The sequence below is a fragment of the Rhea pennata genome, chromosome 2 (assembly GCF_028389875.1).
Source record: "Rhea pennata isolate bPtePen1 chromosome 2, bPtePen1.pri, whole genome shotgun sequence".
Lineage (NCBI taxonomy): Eukaryota > Metazoa > Chordata > Aves > Rheiformes > Rheidae > Rhea > Rhea pennata.
The window spans coordinates 19,607,946-19,624,396 of record NC_084664.1 but is presented as its reverse complement, the minus strand read 5'-3'; the positions used below and the strand labels follow the sequence as shown (position 1 = coordinate 19,624,396).

The following is a 16,451-nucleotide window of genomic DNA, read 5'->3' as shown; positions in this document are numbered from 1 at the left end:
CATTGTTAGAACCTACAGATTAAATTATAGCCTTGGTAATGATATAGCCATACAAAATTTCTTATGTTGGGCCTGATATACTTTAAAATTAAAAGAAGATTCATTCCTTATATGAAAAACTCTTCATATGCATCAGATACTTGAAGACTATTGCACATAGTGCTAGCTGTATGGAGAACTAGTTATAGTATGTCTGATGTTCTGGGATATCCTTTATCATGCTAGCGTCCAATTACTGAAAATGTGCATCCTACCAACTTGCAATTCATTGCAGAGAAACTGCAATGAAATATAGTGGTCTTTCTTATCCTGCATATTAGCATAATAATGTGATTTCTCACTGCAGGTTTGTTAGCCTCTAAGGAAGAATGTAAATGGCAGAGTATATTCTGCACTTGTTGGAAAGCATGTATGGCATAAATGTGTATTAGGATAATTTGTTTGTATTTTTCTTTTCATGTTTTTCAGTCTGGTAGTCAGCAGACCTAAGCAGCTTTTTAACTAGGTCAAGTATATACATCCACTCATTAAAAGGGAATGCTTGACTGGTTAGTTAAACCTGCCAAATATAAACCAGATGCTTCAATGGTAAATACTACTTTGCTCCTATATTGCAAGAAACAAGCCCTGACTGATTAAATTTAAAATCAAAATAAACGTGGTTTACATTTTTTTTCTGATGCTTATTGTTATATTATCGTTCTAGTGTAAATATTTAATAAAAATTGTATTTTAAAATATTCTTAGTGAAATTGAAAGCTGTACATTTAAGATGAAATAAATATTTTTATGTTCCTAAAAAGACCTTTTATGTTGTGCTACATGACAAAAACTTCACAGAATTTACGAGACCAATAATGACATGTAAGTTTACAATGTACAGTACGAATAACAGTACACAGTAATGTCTACAATTCTAGAGGACTTTTTCTAGTGTTGGGGAGAATGTAGTAAGGCCTCTAACATACAGTATGGAACATACGATGTTTGGATTTGGCTACCAGATCTGCTATTGACCTTTGTCATGTTATTTAAGTTTTCATGTGTCAGATTACCCTTTTGTAATGGCAAAGCATGTTGCCTCCCTTACTAATGTTTGAGAGGCTGAGAGGAGTCCTGCAAAATAGAAATGTTGCTCTGATAAAGTCCCATCCTAACTGGTTCTGTACATCGATATTAGTTCATGCTCATGTGCCTCAGATTGTATTTTGATTCTTTTGAATGGTAGTCAAAATAATACAGGCAATCATTTACTTAAATGAAAAATGGCCCTGAAGATAACTGCAGAGCTGTGATGCACTTGTATTATGAGATTATCCTGTTGCTTTTATGTACTATCTCTTCCATCCTGTAAATACTGTATTTTTAAGAAGATATTTTTCTGTATTATTTGGTCTTTTGGCGAGAGGAGGTGGAAGGGAGGGAAACATGATTCCTTTCTAATTTTTTTTGACATTTGTCTTTTCTATTGCGCCCCTTTTTAGAAAAAAGTGATCATAATTGCTTCATGGTGTGCCACAGAGATAGCAATGAGATTGATTTATGGTGGCCGCAAAGTTCAGCTCAGCAGAGCTGCTAAGGTGCCTGGTTAATGAGTAGACAGCCTCCTGTTGTGCTTAGGTGCTTTGTCCTAGGGGAGGGGTTTGTGCCTCTTTCTATCAAATGTCAATGCCAGTTTGATCATTTTAAAAGCTTCTTAAGTTAATAACTGGTGTATTTTTTTCCCCCTAGAATTCTGTGTACTGGGTTTGCTAAATAATTTGAGAGCTTTTCCTGTTGGGGAATTAATATGTATGTGTTTCATATTGTTGCCTTCAGAAATGCACTCTCTTACCTTAATGAAGGTTACTCACTGTTTTATTTATGGCTTTCCCCTTTGTGAGTCTCTCTTCTACTTCATTCCATAATGTTAATCTCTTTCTGTACATCTTATAGGCACACATTAAGAAATGGTTGAGTGATTGAATCACATAGTGTCACACAGTTTGTGACTGGGTGACGTGCCAAGGAGGTTATTTAGTGACTAATTTCGAAGGGGAGGAGAAATTGCAGGCTTGTCATGTGGAAAAGTACTTCAGTCTATTGAAGCAGCATTACTTAGATGACTGGGTAAAGCAAGATGGCCTGCCCCTGTTGTGAGCAGAGAGAACAAGGAACATTTTTACTGTTTAAAAATCTTTTCCCAGAAGGCATGGATATATAAAATATTATACTGTAGACTGAGGATTTAGATTCGAGCCTGAAAACAAAAAGTGCTTTATTAGAAGAAGTGGAACCAAATGTTCATCTTACTGCTGTAGTCATACAGGTGATTTCCTTAAGTAACAGTAAGTGGCTTTAATTATTTCAGAGCAAAATCTTAACCAGGGATTATTTTATTTGTCTGTAGGTAACAATGTTGTCTTAAGAAAAAACAGGAGTTTTACTATTTTTAATTGTAGAAACAAATACCCAGATGGTTTAAGCATAGCTGAAAAAAATTATGCCTGAATGAGCAGACTGCCTAGAATCTGCTCGAAAGCTCTCCTATCTGCTTGTTTGCAAGATCCATCTTCAACATGTGTGCTTAGAGGCAGGGTGAAGCAATCAGACATTAGTTTTGATATTACCATTAAATTTGTTTTGTGGTTAACTTAGAGTTTTACAGATCTGTTTTGCATTCAGTAAAAAGTGAAATAGGTATTCTTTGTTTTCCCCATGGGAGCTTTAGGATATGGTATGAATTATATTTATATGTAATCAGGGATTTAAAAGGACATATTGAGACATGTAAAGTACCATGAGATAAAACATTTGGATAGCTGTAGGGGTTGAATTCATGTGCAAGTGTACTTTAAGCATATAGGTATAAAATAAGGGATAATAATGTTAAGAATGTGCTTGATGCTCTATCATGTAGAAAGGGAAGTGATGGTGTGGCTGAGCTGTGCTTAATTCAAGCTAGTGTATGGCAGTCACCATATTGTACCATAAAGACTCTGTTCTAGTGGGTGAAACAGTGCTTATGCCATATGCTTTGCATATGCCTGGACAACATGGAGAAAGGCATAGATATTGGATAGAGTCATTTGATCATGACACCTGATCAAAGTGGGCTTAAAAGAAAACACACATCCCCTCTTGGGAGGATTATAGTTATGTGCTCCAGCTCCTGTCTCCTAGGGGTAGGAACATCCATCTGCTAGTTCTCTGCTGGTTTATGAGTATAGATATTGGAGGACTGGGTGGATTTGCCATTGTTTACCATACATGGGTATGTCCAAGGAAACACCTAATATTGACTGCTTACAGTATTGCTGATAAGTGGAAAGAAAAGCATAGAATTAATAGCATGGATGGAGGAAGGAAAACCAAAATATTCTCTTCCTGTATCCATATAGTATTCCATTAAGTATTCTGCTGTTAACATTAGAACCAGAAAATTACAGTTTCAAAGACCATCTGAATTTTTAGCTAAACTCTTTATGCATAGCAATATAGAGATTGTATAGCTGGACATTTACAAATCTGTGCAAAAGAAGCTGAAGAACTGAAACCTAAATACTTGCTATGGATGGGGAGTGAATTATAAAGTGTGCTGAGAATCTTCAGGGATCCTGCAACTCCTTATCTGGAAAAGCATCCAGAAAAAGACTGTGGAAATATATGGAACATGTTAAGAACAGAGCTACCTGGGTTTCAGAATTCTCCAAAATGTCCAAAGATTTAGACATTTGAAATTCTGTTTTGACGCAATAAAAAAATGCCTGTATGTTGAAACTTAAAAATGTTTTGGAAATACCAGCATATGGTTAACATAATGAAAACCAGTCATGGAACCTGGCAGCTCCTGGATCTTTGCACTGTGGGATTAGACTCAGCTGAGGCCAGGTCTCCAAGCTGAGTTTAGGTTAGCTGTTTCATGCCCTGAAATCTCTAATTTGAGCATCAGGGGGTCCATCCTTAGCCAAAAGCACCAAGTTAATTTCTAGTCTGGGAGCACTGTTGGTGAACTATAGACATTGAAACACCTGGCATCTCTTATCATAGACTCTAGGCGACCATCTCAGAACTGTCACATGCCCAGCTCTACAGATAAGATTGTGACGGGGCTGGGGTCTCTGCTCCAAGGCAGGCTCTGACCAAATTGCCCTAGGTCTATGAATCTGAAAATCCAAAGTTCTAGAGCTATCGAGAAATGTCTAATAAGAAATCATGTCCATGTCTGACTGAAATCTGCCATGTTTATCCAAACAGCTTTTGCTTTCCTGATGTTTCTACGAATTATTTCAGCTCCGATGAATTAGTATGGGTCTGCTAAAATTATTTTTCATTGGAAAGTTACTTACCAGGACAAGCTGTAAATGATGCTAATGTGTTTGCAGTTGTAAGTATGGTGTTGGGCAGCTGGAGGTACCCACAGCTGCAGCCAACTATTTTTTTTCCTGTAATCGCCTAACACAAAGGGAAAATTTATAGGAATTAAAAGGCATACAAAGAATAGGCAAGAATAGACTAGTGTGATAACCCTTCAGTGATGTCTGATAGTATGAGGAGAATTTGACTTCAGTTAGACAATCATTGTACGTGTACTTAAAAGTTGATGTTTTCAGACTCTTTGACAGTTCTGTAGTTTTCAAGTGCACTATTTTTTATTGAGAATTATAATATTTTAGAAATATCAGAACTATATCTGATAGTTTTTTAGAATGCAGCTACTCATTAAACTGAGGTTTTAGGATAGCTAGTACATTTAGGCTTTTTTTTTCTCCACCCCTTTGAGAAAAGAACAAACTAATGTAGTGTATTGCTGTTAAAGTTCTTTTAATTAATCTTTCCCCTGATTAGCAAAGTGAAGGATTGCCTTCACTTTGCATAGGATTTTCTTCTGGTGAGCGATTTCCTTAAAAGCTCTCTTTATATGCAGATGAATTAATCACTGCTGTAACAGTACTTAGCATTTCTATAGCTTCTTCATCACAGATTCTCCAAGTTCTTGATAAAGTTCTTCCGCAAGTGTCCTCCACTTACTGTGAGTGAGCCAGCTTGGAAAGCAGAGGTGCAATTTCCTCAGGGCAACATAAAGTGCCTATGGGAGAGTAAGAAAGTAATAGCTTTACATGCCTGAGAGGTGATTACTGGCATATGCTGGAAGCTCCAGAGTGTCACAGGGAAGGTGTATGGATGAACAGGGATCATCCAGATATTTTGGCAGGCTGAAATTCTTGGGACAAAGCCAGTTGCTGCACTCTGCTTTCCCCAGCCTCATCTATGTCAATACAATGGGAAAGGTTGCTGGGTCAACAATCCCACCCCACTTTTCCCTTTGCCTGTCTTTTGCTGTGAGATGTTCTCAGGTAATGGTGTGAATCAGGCTTCACTCTGGCATCCAGCTGTGTGCTGAGGTGGAGGGGTTGATGTCATGTCCATGAATCAGCAGCAGGTTCAGCACTAGCTGGCACTGCTGGGTTTCTCTGGGTGTGCATGTGAGCATGGCTGTGCACACCTCACCTTGTGTGTGCTACAGGTGCAGATGGCACACACTGAAGGCAGCATGAGACAGTTGTAAGGATGTTTTCTTCATTATGAGATGCCCTTCTTGGGACAGACTGCGAGAGTGACCTATGAGGCAGGACAGCTGTAATGACTTTTGTGTGAAGATCAGCATGGTGGTGTACTAGTTCTGATGGAGACAAGACAGACTGGATTGTAATGCAGAACATCAGCCGCTAAACTGTTCCCTGGATGGCAACTTGCTCTTTGCTATCCATGAGGCTTATGATAGTATAACCCCACTTCTTTCAGGGAACCATGGTGTTAAAGAGGCTAGGAGAGGGAATAAGCCTTGTGTTCTGCTGTGGACGGAGATATCGGGTCTGCCTGGCCCTTAGGTGAGGTCCCAGGAACAAAAGAAACTCTTCGTAAGGTCTCCTTTTAGATGTTTAGATGGAGGCATTGTGGTTTGCTACCTTCCTGTGTATAACTGCGTTCAAAATACAGCCACTTGTTGTGTATGCAAATGAATTCTGAAATGAAAAACTTAGCTGGTTTTATATGCTATTTACACTTCAGTATGTGCCCAATTTCTCTATTGTTCCATTTAAAAAGAAAATCCAAATCTGTACTTTTCAGACTTAAGTGCTGTTAGACCAAGAAAACTCCTTTGGTGCTGCTTAAACAGGGTATGATCTTTTTTTCCTACAGAAAGTGGAAGATTCTTAGTGATGCCTTTTCCCTTCTAATGTTTGATACAGAAATTGTAGTAGTTGCCATTTGCCATATTTTAACCTGAAGAACTGACAAACAAATTTCTACTTCAAGGATATAAAGTTTGAGAGCAGTAAGAACAAGGAAGAGTTATGTGCTAAGGAAAACCACACCCTCAGGCAAATACATTACATGGCTGCAGTTGGAAAGCACATGATCCCATGCTTGCCTTAAAACTTTTTTCCTTTTGCCCTCAGAGCAATTGGCTATGATAGCACATAGTATTTATAGGCAAAGATAAGCCCCAAATCCTTTCTCTCTGTCCCTCAGTCATGCAGAACATGTGGCTTGAAACAACCCACCTATTAGAGTATGTCTTTGCCTTGAGCAACACAGGGATTTTGAGGTGGAGGGCAGGAAGAAGAAAACAGCAGAGAAAGAGCTGTGTGTATGAGAGAAAGAGAGAGAGGTGTACCTTGAATACCTCATGAAAGACGTACAGATGTGAAAACCATCCTGTGCATTTCAGAAGTTGCATTAGGGAAGAATCTGGAGATTTTAGAGAGCAGAAAAGCAGGAAGAGAGAAAATACTGAACAGGTGGCAGGAGATGCTGTAATCCACAACTTGTCTGTTACCACCTTGTCACCGACCCGTGTCCCTGCCCAACCAGCGTGCCCTAGTGCTCCTGCCATGGGCACCCTTGGACTCTATGGCTCTGACTGCACTCCCCTTCTGCATGCCCCACCCTGGAACTGAGTCATGTCTTAAAATAGTACGTGAACTTTTCAGGAAGGGGTTGTCTGTGCAAGCATCTGTGCCCTGCCCACCCCAGAAGGGCCTTGATTCGGGCTGTTTACTCCATGTGCTATTTTAATGCAAAGCAAAAGTAAATAGGAGCATATTGGTCAGTACTTGGACATTGGGTAGATGTCAAGTGCTGACCAACTGTGTTTAGAGCAATAGCTTAGCCCCATGTTTGAACTCTTCATTTTCATCTTAATATATGGCAATACATGAATGTGGAAAATAATAAATTTTCTTTGAAGCATTTCTTTGACTTATGGAGCATGAATAAGCATATACGGACATATGAAGTCCAGAAAACAAAAAAAATATACCATTTTCAAAGCTCTCCTTGGAAATTTTCTCTCAACTCCTAACACTGTCCTTTTCCTCTCACCAGTGCAGTCCTGTCTGTGGTTTCTGTGCCTTGAAATACTACTATTGTACCTATTGTAGCTTTAGCTAAAGCGTCTAAACTTAGCATGCTTAGTTTGGGCAGTGAGAACCAAGCAGTGCTTTCTCTCTGCATGATCTTCTGTCAGTGTAAAACATCTACTGCTGGATCTCCCTGGAGGTGTGACCCCAAAGCTGCCCAGAGTCAGCAGGAGTCTTCTCGTTCTTTGGCTGAGGTCCAGTGTCCAGCTCAGCATGTTTCAGTATTTCTTGAAGCTGGATGGACAACTATGTCGAATGCCCACTGATAATTTTATTAATACTATTTAGTTATATTTTATTTCAAATTCCATAGGACAGTAATTCTCTGTGCAAAAGAAAGAATTATCCAACATCCCTCCTTGGCTGGAAGACTTTTATTTGGCTCATTTATAACCCATCCCAGTGTGTTCCTTTGTTCTGTTACACTTATTTATTATTGCTGTGGCCACAGTCAGGTTATCTCCTTTCTTCTTTCTGATACCTGATACTGCAAACTTTTGATCTCTGGCTCTGGGGAATGTAATTTGTAATTCCCAAATGTGGAGCCTGCCATGATGAGAACAGCAATTGTTTATACACTGCTGTTGTAATTCCTTTACCAGTGGAAAAACCTGTGGTGGGGCGGGAGTGGAATATGATTTCTTGCTTTGTCAGCCATAGATCACTGTAACTGCAGTGGATCCGTTCATATTGTCAAAACAAGGAGCGAGCAGCAGGGAAATGGTGAAGATTTCAGATCAACAACTTCCACTGCACATCAGTGTGCTGCATAAACTCAGGGATGTGTTGCTGGGTCCAGTGACACCGAGTTTTCCAGACCCACCTGGAAGTGATGGTGAGGGAAATTGAGGTCGCCAACTCATGTTTTAGAAGCTGTGATTTTTTTTTCCATTTTCTTATGTCCGTAGTGGCACCCTGTTAACTTTTTCATCTCCCTCTTTATCCCTCTTACTTTAACAGCACTATAACAGGGACGTCATGTGCACGAGAGCGAGATTTGCTCCCGTGCCTGTCAGTGACGATGTTCAGTCTCTTAGAGAGGTCATTGCCGGGCAGGCTGAGATGCTTTGGTCTTAGAAGTTAATGCACGTGTATTCATTGCAGTTTTCAGCCATATCTGTAGCTAGTTAACAAAATGCTAATGTGCTGGTGTTTTCCCTCTCTTTATTTGTTCGTTCCTTCCTGCTGACACTAACTGCTACTGCTTATAGGACTGTAATAAAATGTTTAGTGGCTTTCTGAGTGCATGCTCCACAAAGCATCTGAGCTCTGTTATCTTTCATCTCAATGCAGGAAACCTTTGGCACGTGCATTATATAAGCTAACCGTTTCCACACACCTCAAATATCCTGCTGTCAATACATGTTTCCGTGTGTTTTTTTGCCTGTGCTTCGTGTATACTTTGCATTGTTGCAGAAATGAAGAACATATCAAGAAATTAGCAAAAGGCAGATGCCTGCAATGAAGCAAATGGCCAGTTGGCTGTAATATTTATTTTGCTGGTCTGTGGACTATGATACCAAAACACCAGTGTTTTCTTCCTGGTTTGGGATCAATCAACTCTAGACTACGTGTTTGTTTGACTGATCACTAGACTGTTTAAATCTGTCATTTGTTTTGTGTACCTAAAGCACCTGGCACTAAAAACCCTGATCTCAGCTTGGGCATTTGTGAATAACAGATGTAATAAGATGTTATTTCAATAAGAAAAATCAAAACTCTTATACTCCTTTAACACACAGTCCATTTTCTTGCTGTCTGTGGATCTTATTTTCGCTAGGCAGTGAGGTCTCAAAATGTTTTACTCATCTAGATGACAAATTACTTGACTTTGAGTAAGTTTGCTTTCCTTTCTGTAGATGATGTCAAGGTCGTCATGACTCATGTCAAGCTTTGTCCATTCGGTAATTCTGCATCCTGTGTGTTTTTTTTCCTCTTGTTTCCAGATGCAGAGGGAAATGGCCTACACGGGCCGAGACGGGCCGAGCGGCTGCCGGCCCGGCTCCGCCGCGCACCCCTCGCACGCGATGCCCGGCTCACCGCCGGCCACCCCGGTGCCCCACTCCATGCCGCCCTCGCCGTCCCGCATCCCCTACGGGGGCGGCCGGCCCCTGGGGGTGCCGGGCAACGCCACGATCCCCAGGGACCGGCTCTCGAGCCTGCCGGCCTCGCGGTCGATATCGCCCAGCCCCAGCGCCATCCTGGAGAGGAGGGACGTGAAGCCAGATGAGGACGTGAGCAACAAAAACCTCGCTCTGATGCGAAACGAAGCTCTGTACGGCGACCCCTACCTCTTCCACGAGGGGAGGATGAGCGTGGCGGTGCCCCACTCCGGACACCCCCTCGACGTCCCCGATCACATCGTGGCCTACCATCGCGGCGCCGCGAGGTCGTCGAGCGCTTACTGCAACCCCTCCGTGCCGCCCGAGGTGCTGGAGCAGTCCCTCTACAGGCAAAAACCCCGCAAGTACCCGGAGAGCCACCTGCCCACCCTCGGCTCCAAGACGCCTCCTGCGTCGCCCCACCGGGCGGCTGACGTGCGACTGGTCGACGTGCACCCTCTCCACGGCGCCCACGTCCCTCCCCACGCCGTGCAGCCCGACAGGTCTTCCCCCGGCCGCCAGTCCTTCAGAAAGGAGCCCGGACCGCCCACGTTCGCCGAGGCGAAAGCGCGGAGCGCCCTGGGCCTGCCGGGCACGGCCGAGGCGGCGCCGGGTCCGGCCGACAGACAGGCTTTTGGCTACGCAATGCCCAAGGACAAGGAGACGAGGTAAGGCAGATCCGCGGCCGCGCTTCTGCAGGCGAGCAGCCGTCGTAGCCTGCGCTGCCGGGCGCCCGGGGCCACGGCGCAGCGCGTCGGAGGCGGCTGCGCCGGGCCGCAGCGGTCACTAGCTGTCTGCTGACCGGGGGGGTTGGTAATTCAGAGGAGATGCAACGCCACCCGTTATTAATCCAAAAGTGTTGTCAAGCCGTGATGAATCCCTAGTTATTTTCATTTGTGTAAATTTCAGTCATTGGAAAAAATAAAACAAAATAAAATGATTAACTAGGATTTTTCTTTCCAGACAACCAGAACGTGTTACAAGAACAAATGATGTTCTGTTCCTGCTAATAAGGGAATATATTTCACCCCTGTTAAGAATGACACTCTGATATTACAATTTTGGTTCTTTATGGAGTGGAGTTTTTCTCATCTCGCGTTAGGAAATGGGAAGAATTTATCATTACTGTCTCATCTCCTGTAAAACATGAATTTGCATAAAAATAGGACAGTTGTTTATAATAATGTTCCTCGAGGGGAAATTGCTGAGATGAACAAGTCTGTCCCAGCGAAGAAACCGAACCAAGACTGCGGTTCCCGGTGATTTTTCCAGCGTCGCAGCAGTTGGTGACCTGGCTGTCGCTAACGCCTGCGCGCGGGTAGCGACGACTCTGTCCCGCTTCGCTACGCGCCGGGTTTGCACCGAGGTCTGCGAAGGCCTCTGCTGCCGCAGGCCCGGCCGCAGGAGAGAGCGGCGGCTACGCTGCCCCTCGGCCGCTGCGCGTTCGTACGGGTCGCGCTGATCTCGAGCGTGTTGTTTGTGCTGTTAACTTTTATAGAGCTCTTTAGGGAAGTGAAGATGAATTAGCTGGAAAATGCTGAGCTCACAGAGGCCAAAGGTAACTACTGACTACCTTAACTACTGATAGAGCGTCGTAAAAACCCTGCGTGTCCCTTCCATCTGAGCAACTTGATCAGAAATAAGTTGTTGCTGACCGTGCGAGGCCAGAGAGACGATGTGTCGTCATGTCCCTTGGCTGGGAGAAAACGGAGGATGGAGGGAAATCGCCCGTCCACAAAAAACTGCATGTTGGTGTCAGCCTGGTGCTTACGTTGACACAAGGGTATGAGAAAAGGGGTAACACAATCTAGGGTCAGTGCAACCTGGTTTGTGTTTGCTTATTTCTAAGGAAATAATAGGTGTACCTGAAATCTCATTTCAAGCTGCCATTGTGCAACTATAAGTTGAGCTAAATCTGCTATTTCTACTCCAAGAGATAGTTTTCAGTTAAAAAAAAAAAATTACAAGGTTTGTGCAAGGGGGACTGAAAGTAAGGGAGTACACCAACTTTCCTGTCTGTGCTACTTTGTCTGTCCCCTTGGGGCATCTCATCTGTTTGCTCAGATACACAGATATGGACAGTATATTTGTGTATATGCATTTGTGAATATACAAAGGGTGACTATACATACAGTTCTGCAGCTTCTTAAGGGGAGCTTCGCACCGGTTTTAGTACTGGTCTAGAAGTGTATTTGCAGTGATGAAAATAGCATCTGCATAATTGCACTTCTAAATATATACATGCCCTTAAAATTCAGCGTGGTGTATATTAGCCAACTACATTGGAAGATTCATTCTGAAAACTGATCTTATAGATTGTGGCTTTTTTTGAACCTTGAGAAACTATGATTAAAAAACCAAAATCTGAATATGAAAAGCAGTTAATGCAAACAGGTCCTCTGTCTAAGCACTGCAATAGTAATAATTTTGAGTTCTAAAGATAAAGTGCTATAAACCTTATTTTAGCTTTTATAATAATTTCATAAAGTCTGAAAAAAATATTACTGAGATTGTACTAAATTAAACAAGGAACACTAAGTGTATCCAAGCTGAGGTGCTCATTTCCTGCTTCAGCAGGGGCTGAATTGTTATGATTTTGTTACAAGCACCTAGAAAGTGAAGTTTAAATACTGACTGTTTTCGCCCATAAGCAGTAGAGCTGAGTTTACTTCTGGGATATTTGGAGGCTGGAGGCATAGGGCTGAATTTGTCCTCTTCAGGCATAGTCAAAATGAAGAAGTGCTTGCTGCAGGTCTGATCTCCTGGCGGCACCAAGGTTCAAGGTGCTGTGGTCTGGAGTGGGGCTGGGTCCCCGCAGCTCTGTGGCCCCATGAGTGCCCACCCACCACTCCTGCCAGCAGCAGCAGGGGGTGCCCGGACCACGGAGCATCTCGCACCTCTCTCGTTTGGGGGTCCCACCGAACCTCTCAATGACCATAGCATGGTCTCGTTGAAGAAAATGAGACCATTACCTTTATAATGCTAACTGCAGCAGATTTGAGTCTATACAAGATAGAAAAAAGTGAAAACTGGTGCTTCTTGTCTTCTATTTTTGGAGTTTCCAATTTTAATTTTGCATTGGGGAAGCCAGTCTTGTCAAATGTGTTATTTAATCCCAAATTGGGGTGGGGGATTAATGTGTGGATTACTTCGCATAATTCTTTTTTGTGTGATTTATCTCAGATGTTTTTAAGGTAGCTACCTCTATGGTATAAGAGTGCTGAATAAATTCTTATACTAATTCATTTGCCAAAAGAATTTCATTTAAAGCACTTTTAAAATAGAAAAAACAGCTTCATGGAGATTTCAAAAAGTAAAATACAGTAGTATTTCTATGCACAAAAGATATCAAAAAAGTAACAGGTTGCAGTGGCTCATCTCTGAGGAGTCATCATCCCTTAAAGCTGAAGTTTAAAGGAAGAATAGGTAAATTCTTGTGAGCAACCATGAGCTATTTAAACAGTGATTTGCTATCATTTTTTTGAATGGATTGTTTATATAGCTTGTGGTGGACAATTCTGGAAGTTACTGCAGGCAGCGCAGATGTTTAAATACTGAGAAATGGGAAAAGAAGTTGTTTTCCCAAAAGTAACTCTACTGTATTAAATGCCATTTTACTTGCATTCTTTGCATATAAAACACAATTTGTTTTGCAAAATTCTAGGTTATTTGGCAGTGCTGAATACATATATAATAAATGCTGCTACTCACTACCACAGTCCCTAAAATAGCAAAATAATGTTATACAACATTTTTCCTCCAAAAGCATTTCAGGAGTGTACTGTGGGTTCTTTTCTGCCTGAACACATCCTTTTGTCCTCTTTTTGTGCCACATACTAGTGAAAAAAAAGTGATGATAGAGTGTGATTCAACACGAGCAACAAATGTGATCACATTCACCTCTTGTGGCTTGCATTTAGATACTATAAAGTGTCGGGGCCACGTGCAGGATATTGTATTTTGTTCCCATCATAAAACCACGTTATTGTTTGATAATATTAAGAATTATGGACTGTGCTATGCATTAGGAAAAAATATTTAGTGAATTCATGCTCTGCAAAGCCATGAACAGTGGGAAACCCCATCAGTGACACACTTTTGAAAATTGTGTAAGAAAATTGTCTACTGGCCCTTGCAGGTATGCCCTTTCAGACCATCCTTTGAGTACAAACCCAACAGAGAGAAGAATGTAGTAGATATTTCCAGGACCTTGTTTTTCAAAGGCTTTACAATGATAGTAGAATAGATCGTTTAAAATGAGTTTTTAATGGTGACAAAATTATTTTTCTTTAGAGGCTTTGCTTTTTCCCCTCTGAATATGTTAGGTTTGATGGGTGACCAGTTACTGCAGGGGGTGCCTGGAAAGGAAATAGTCCTCAAGGGATGTTCTGCCCTTGGTGTGCTCCTGCTGCCAGAAGGGAGCAGGGGGCTGTGTGATCATCGCTCTGGGAGATGGCATTGCTCTCCATGACCACAGCTGACCATGGAAACCTGTGCCTGCTGCACCAATCACAGACCTATGGCCTGAGGTCTAAAATCTGGAGTCTCCCATAAAAAGCCTTGGCAGCTGGAAGCACTGTCCCTTTCCAGAGGGTCAGAAATGCATCTTCCTTTGTGAAAGGGCTTGAAGACCAGGCAAAAAGGACGAGCACAGGTGACAGATACATGATGGAGGGGAGGTAAACGGCACTTTGTTCCTGCTGTTAGAGGAACTATCTGGAGGAATGTGAGGTGCCAGCTCTTCGACAAGAGCTGTAAAATCATGTCACACCTGGTAGTGCTTCTGAGCACCCCTTTTTCACCTTAACTCCAAGCTTTAGTAAGTTTGAATTTATCTTTAAAAGATCTAAATGTCTGATCTCCTACATAGATAAACTTCATCTGTATGAAGTCCTTCCCTTGGGAGCAGAGCAGGGTACAGAAGAGTTTTTGCTGCTTTTTGCTTCACCTCTTTTTAGGGGACACCCTCAACTGTGTTTTGATTGTATTTGGGCTGTAGTCTGACTGCCACTTTCAGCTGGTATTGGGGAAGCTGTTGTAAAGGATAGTCCACTCCTGTTTCCTTTTTTCCTCCCCAATAAGATTAAAAAAAATGTAAAAAATTTTTCTCTCATAGGGCTATGTAGAAAAAAATGCATTTTTCCCTATCTCTGACCTTCTTTTTGATTTCCTATACAGACTCCACTCAAGAGTTTAACTATAAAATATGAAGTCACTAAAAATTCTTCTCCAGGATAGCTTGCTAATTAGCTCATGGTGTCAGACTTACTATTTGAATATGTCTGTTACGGATGATGCGCAGCCTAGGGTAGGATATGAACATGAATAACAGTTGCACAGCCTGGTTTCTATTTTGTGCCTGTACAAAGCATTAGGCATCTTCTCAATGACATGAATATTAAAGATGTCCTCAGGAAAGGGAAGGAACAGGCAAGTCACACTTAGATAGCATTGCAGTGAGAAGTGGGTACTGATTTAGCAACATATCATACCCTGCTTAGGATTAATTCCAGTTAGTTGCAGTACAGGAATGATATGAAACCTCAACAAAACTGTGCAGAAGAAATCTAATGATGAAATCTGATGTCTCAGTGCAGATCCTAGATGAGCAAGAGCTTGTTTTGATTGTACTAAATTTGGAGAATGAAATTCTCGTGCAGGGCCTGAGTCTCTGAATGTATGTAGAGGACCAGGAGTGGTGAAAGGAGCTGCATGGAGGAACAGGGTTAGTGAGCATCTCGTGGATCTTCTGCTAGCAGAGGTCTCTAACAAGCTGAAGACGACTTTGTCCGAGCAGCCTGTTGGAACTGAGGGTGGCTTCTGACCTTGTCCCCTCCTCTCTTCCTCCACTGCTCAGGTCTGACTCTCCCAGTGCTTGTAGGAAAACAGTGCAGAGCAATGCCCTTTAATGCCAACCTGTACAGTATACAGTTCTTTCCTAACTGCTGGAGAAGTGTTCCTCCTTGCTCTTCCAAGGTGGCGAAGAGGAGCAGATTTATCCTGAGCCATGGGTAGGGACTTTGGGACCAGGCTATTATGTCCTTTACATGAGCTGCTGGCTCTTTCTCTGCAGAAGGAAGAGAGCTAGCAGTGTTGTAAAGCACCTCCCTCTAGTCACTGGTGTTGTCAAGGAAGAAAAAACACAAGTTGCAGCTCCTCAGGTTTCTGAACTTCCAGTTCACATTGGTATTGCTCGTGCTTGGTGTGGGCTTGTAGATAGGTCCAGTTCAGCCCAGCATACCTAAATCCACGGGCAAGGTGGAGAATATAATGTTTAGAACCAAAAATGTTAAAGTTGTTTTTTTTAAGTGCCAACATTGCAAGTCTGGCGTATGCTGAGGAAAATGTTTATTCTCTCCCTCCAATTCTGTTGGCCCACCATGATGTTGGGAACTGGGGTTGCTGCCAGTCCTTCACCTCAGGACTAGAGGGAATTGATGAAAAAGCAGGAGGGCCTGTTCCTCCTCCTCTGGGGGTTTGCACAGTGGGGTGACTCGCCCATGCCATGAGATGTGACATTGAAGCGTACACCAGTGCAGGGCAAGCCCCTGTCACTGGCCTGATGTGAAACATCGGGGCTGCGTCCTTCCCTACCAGCTCTGGAAAGGCATGGTGTCTTCTTCAGTCAAACTGCAAAGTCTCTGAAAATCAGGTCACTTTAATTCCTAAAAGTTGTCTCATTTCAGACACCTGTTTTAGAAAAGTTTGGTGTTAATGGCTATAAAGAGTCTGGGTATTAGAATGAAGCAATTACAAGAAAAATACTGCCTTGTCTCTAGCAGAATAACTCCAGAACATATGTAGATTCTTTGCATTCTTAATGTTTTTACCATATGAAAAATAATGTACTCTATTCAATTGATTCCAGTATTTCATTCTTTTTTTATCGTCTCCTATCTCTGGAACATCCCTCTCCTTCTTAACAACATATTTTCCTAGATTT

General features: G+C 42.2%; 1 protein-coding gene across 13 annotated transcripts in view; it reads left to right on the top strand.

Annotated features, from left to right (window-relative positions):
• KIAA1217 (KIAA1217 ortholog) overlaps positions 1-16,451 on the top strand; it is a 359,020-nt gene that overhangs the window by 286,345 nt on the left and 56,224 nt on the right. For all 13 annotated transcript variants that reach the window (XM_062569021.1, XM_062569017.1, XM_062569025.1 and 10 more), the window contains one exon: positions 9,353-10,176. In XM_062569021.1, coding sequence (XP_062425005.1) covers positions 9,353-10,176 — 824 coding nt within the window. The remainder of the gene's footprint in view (positions 1-9,352; positions 10,177-16,451) is intronic.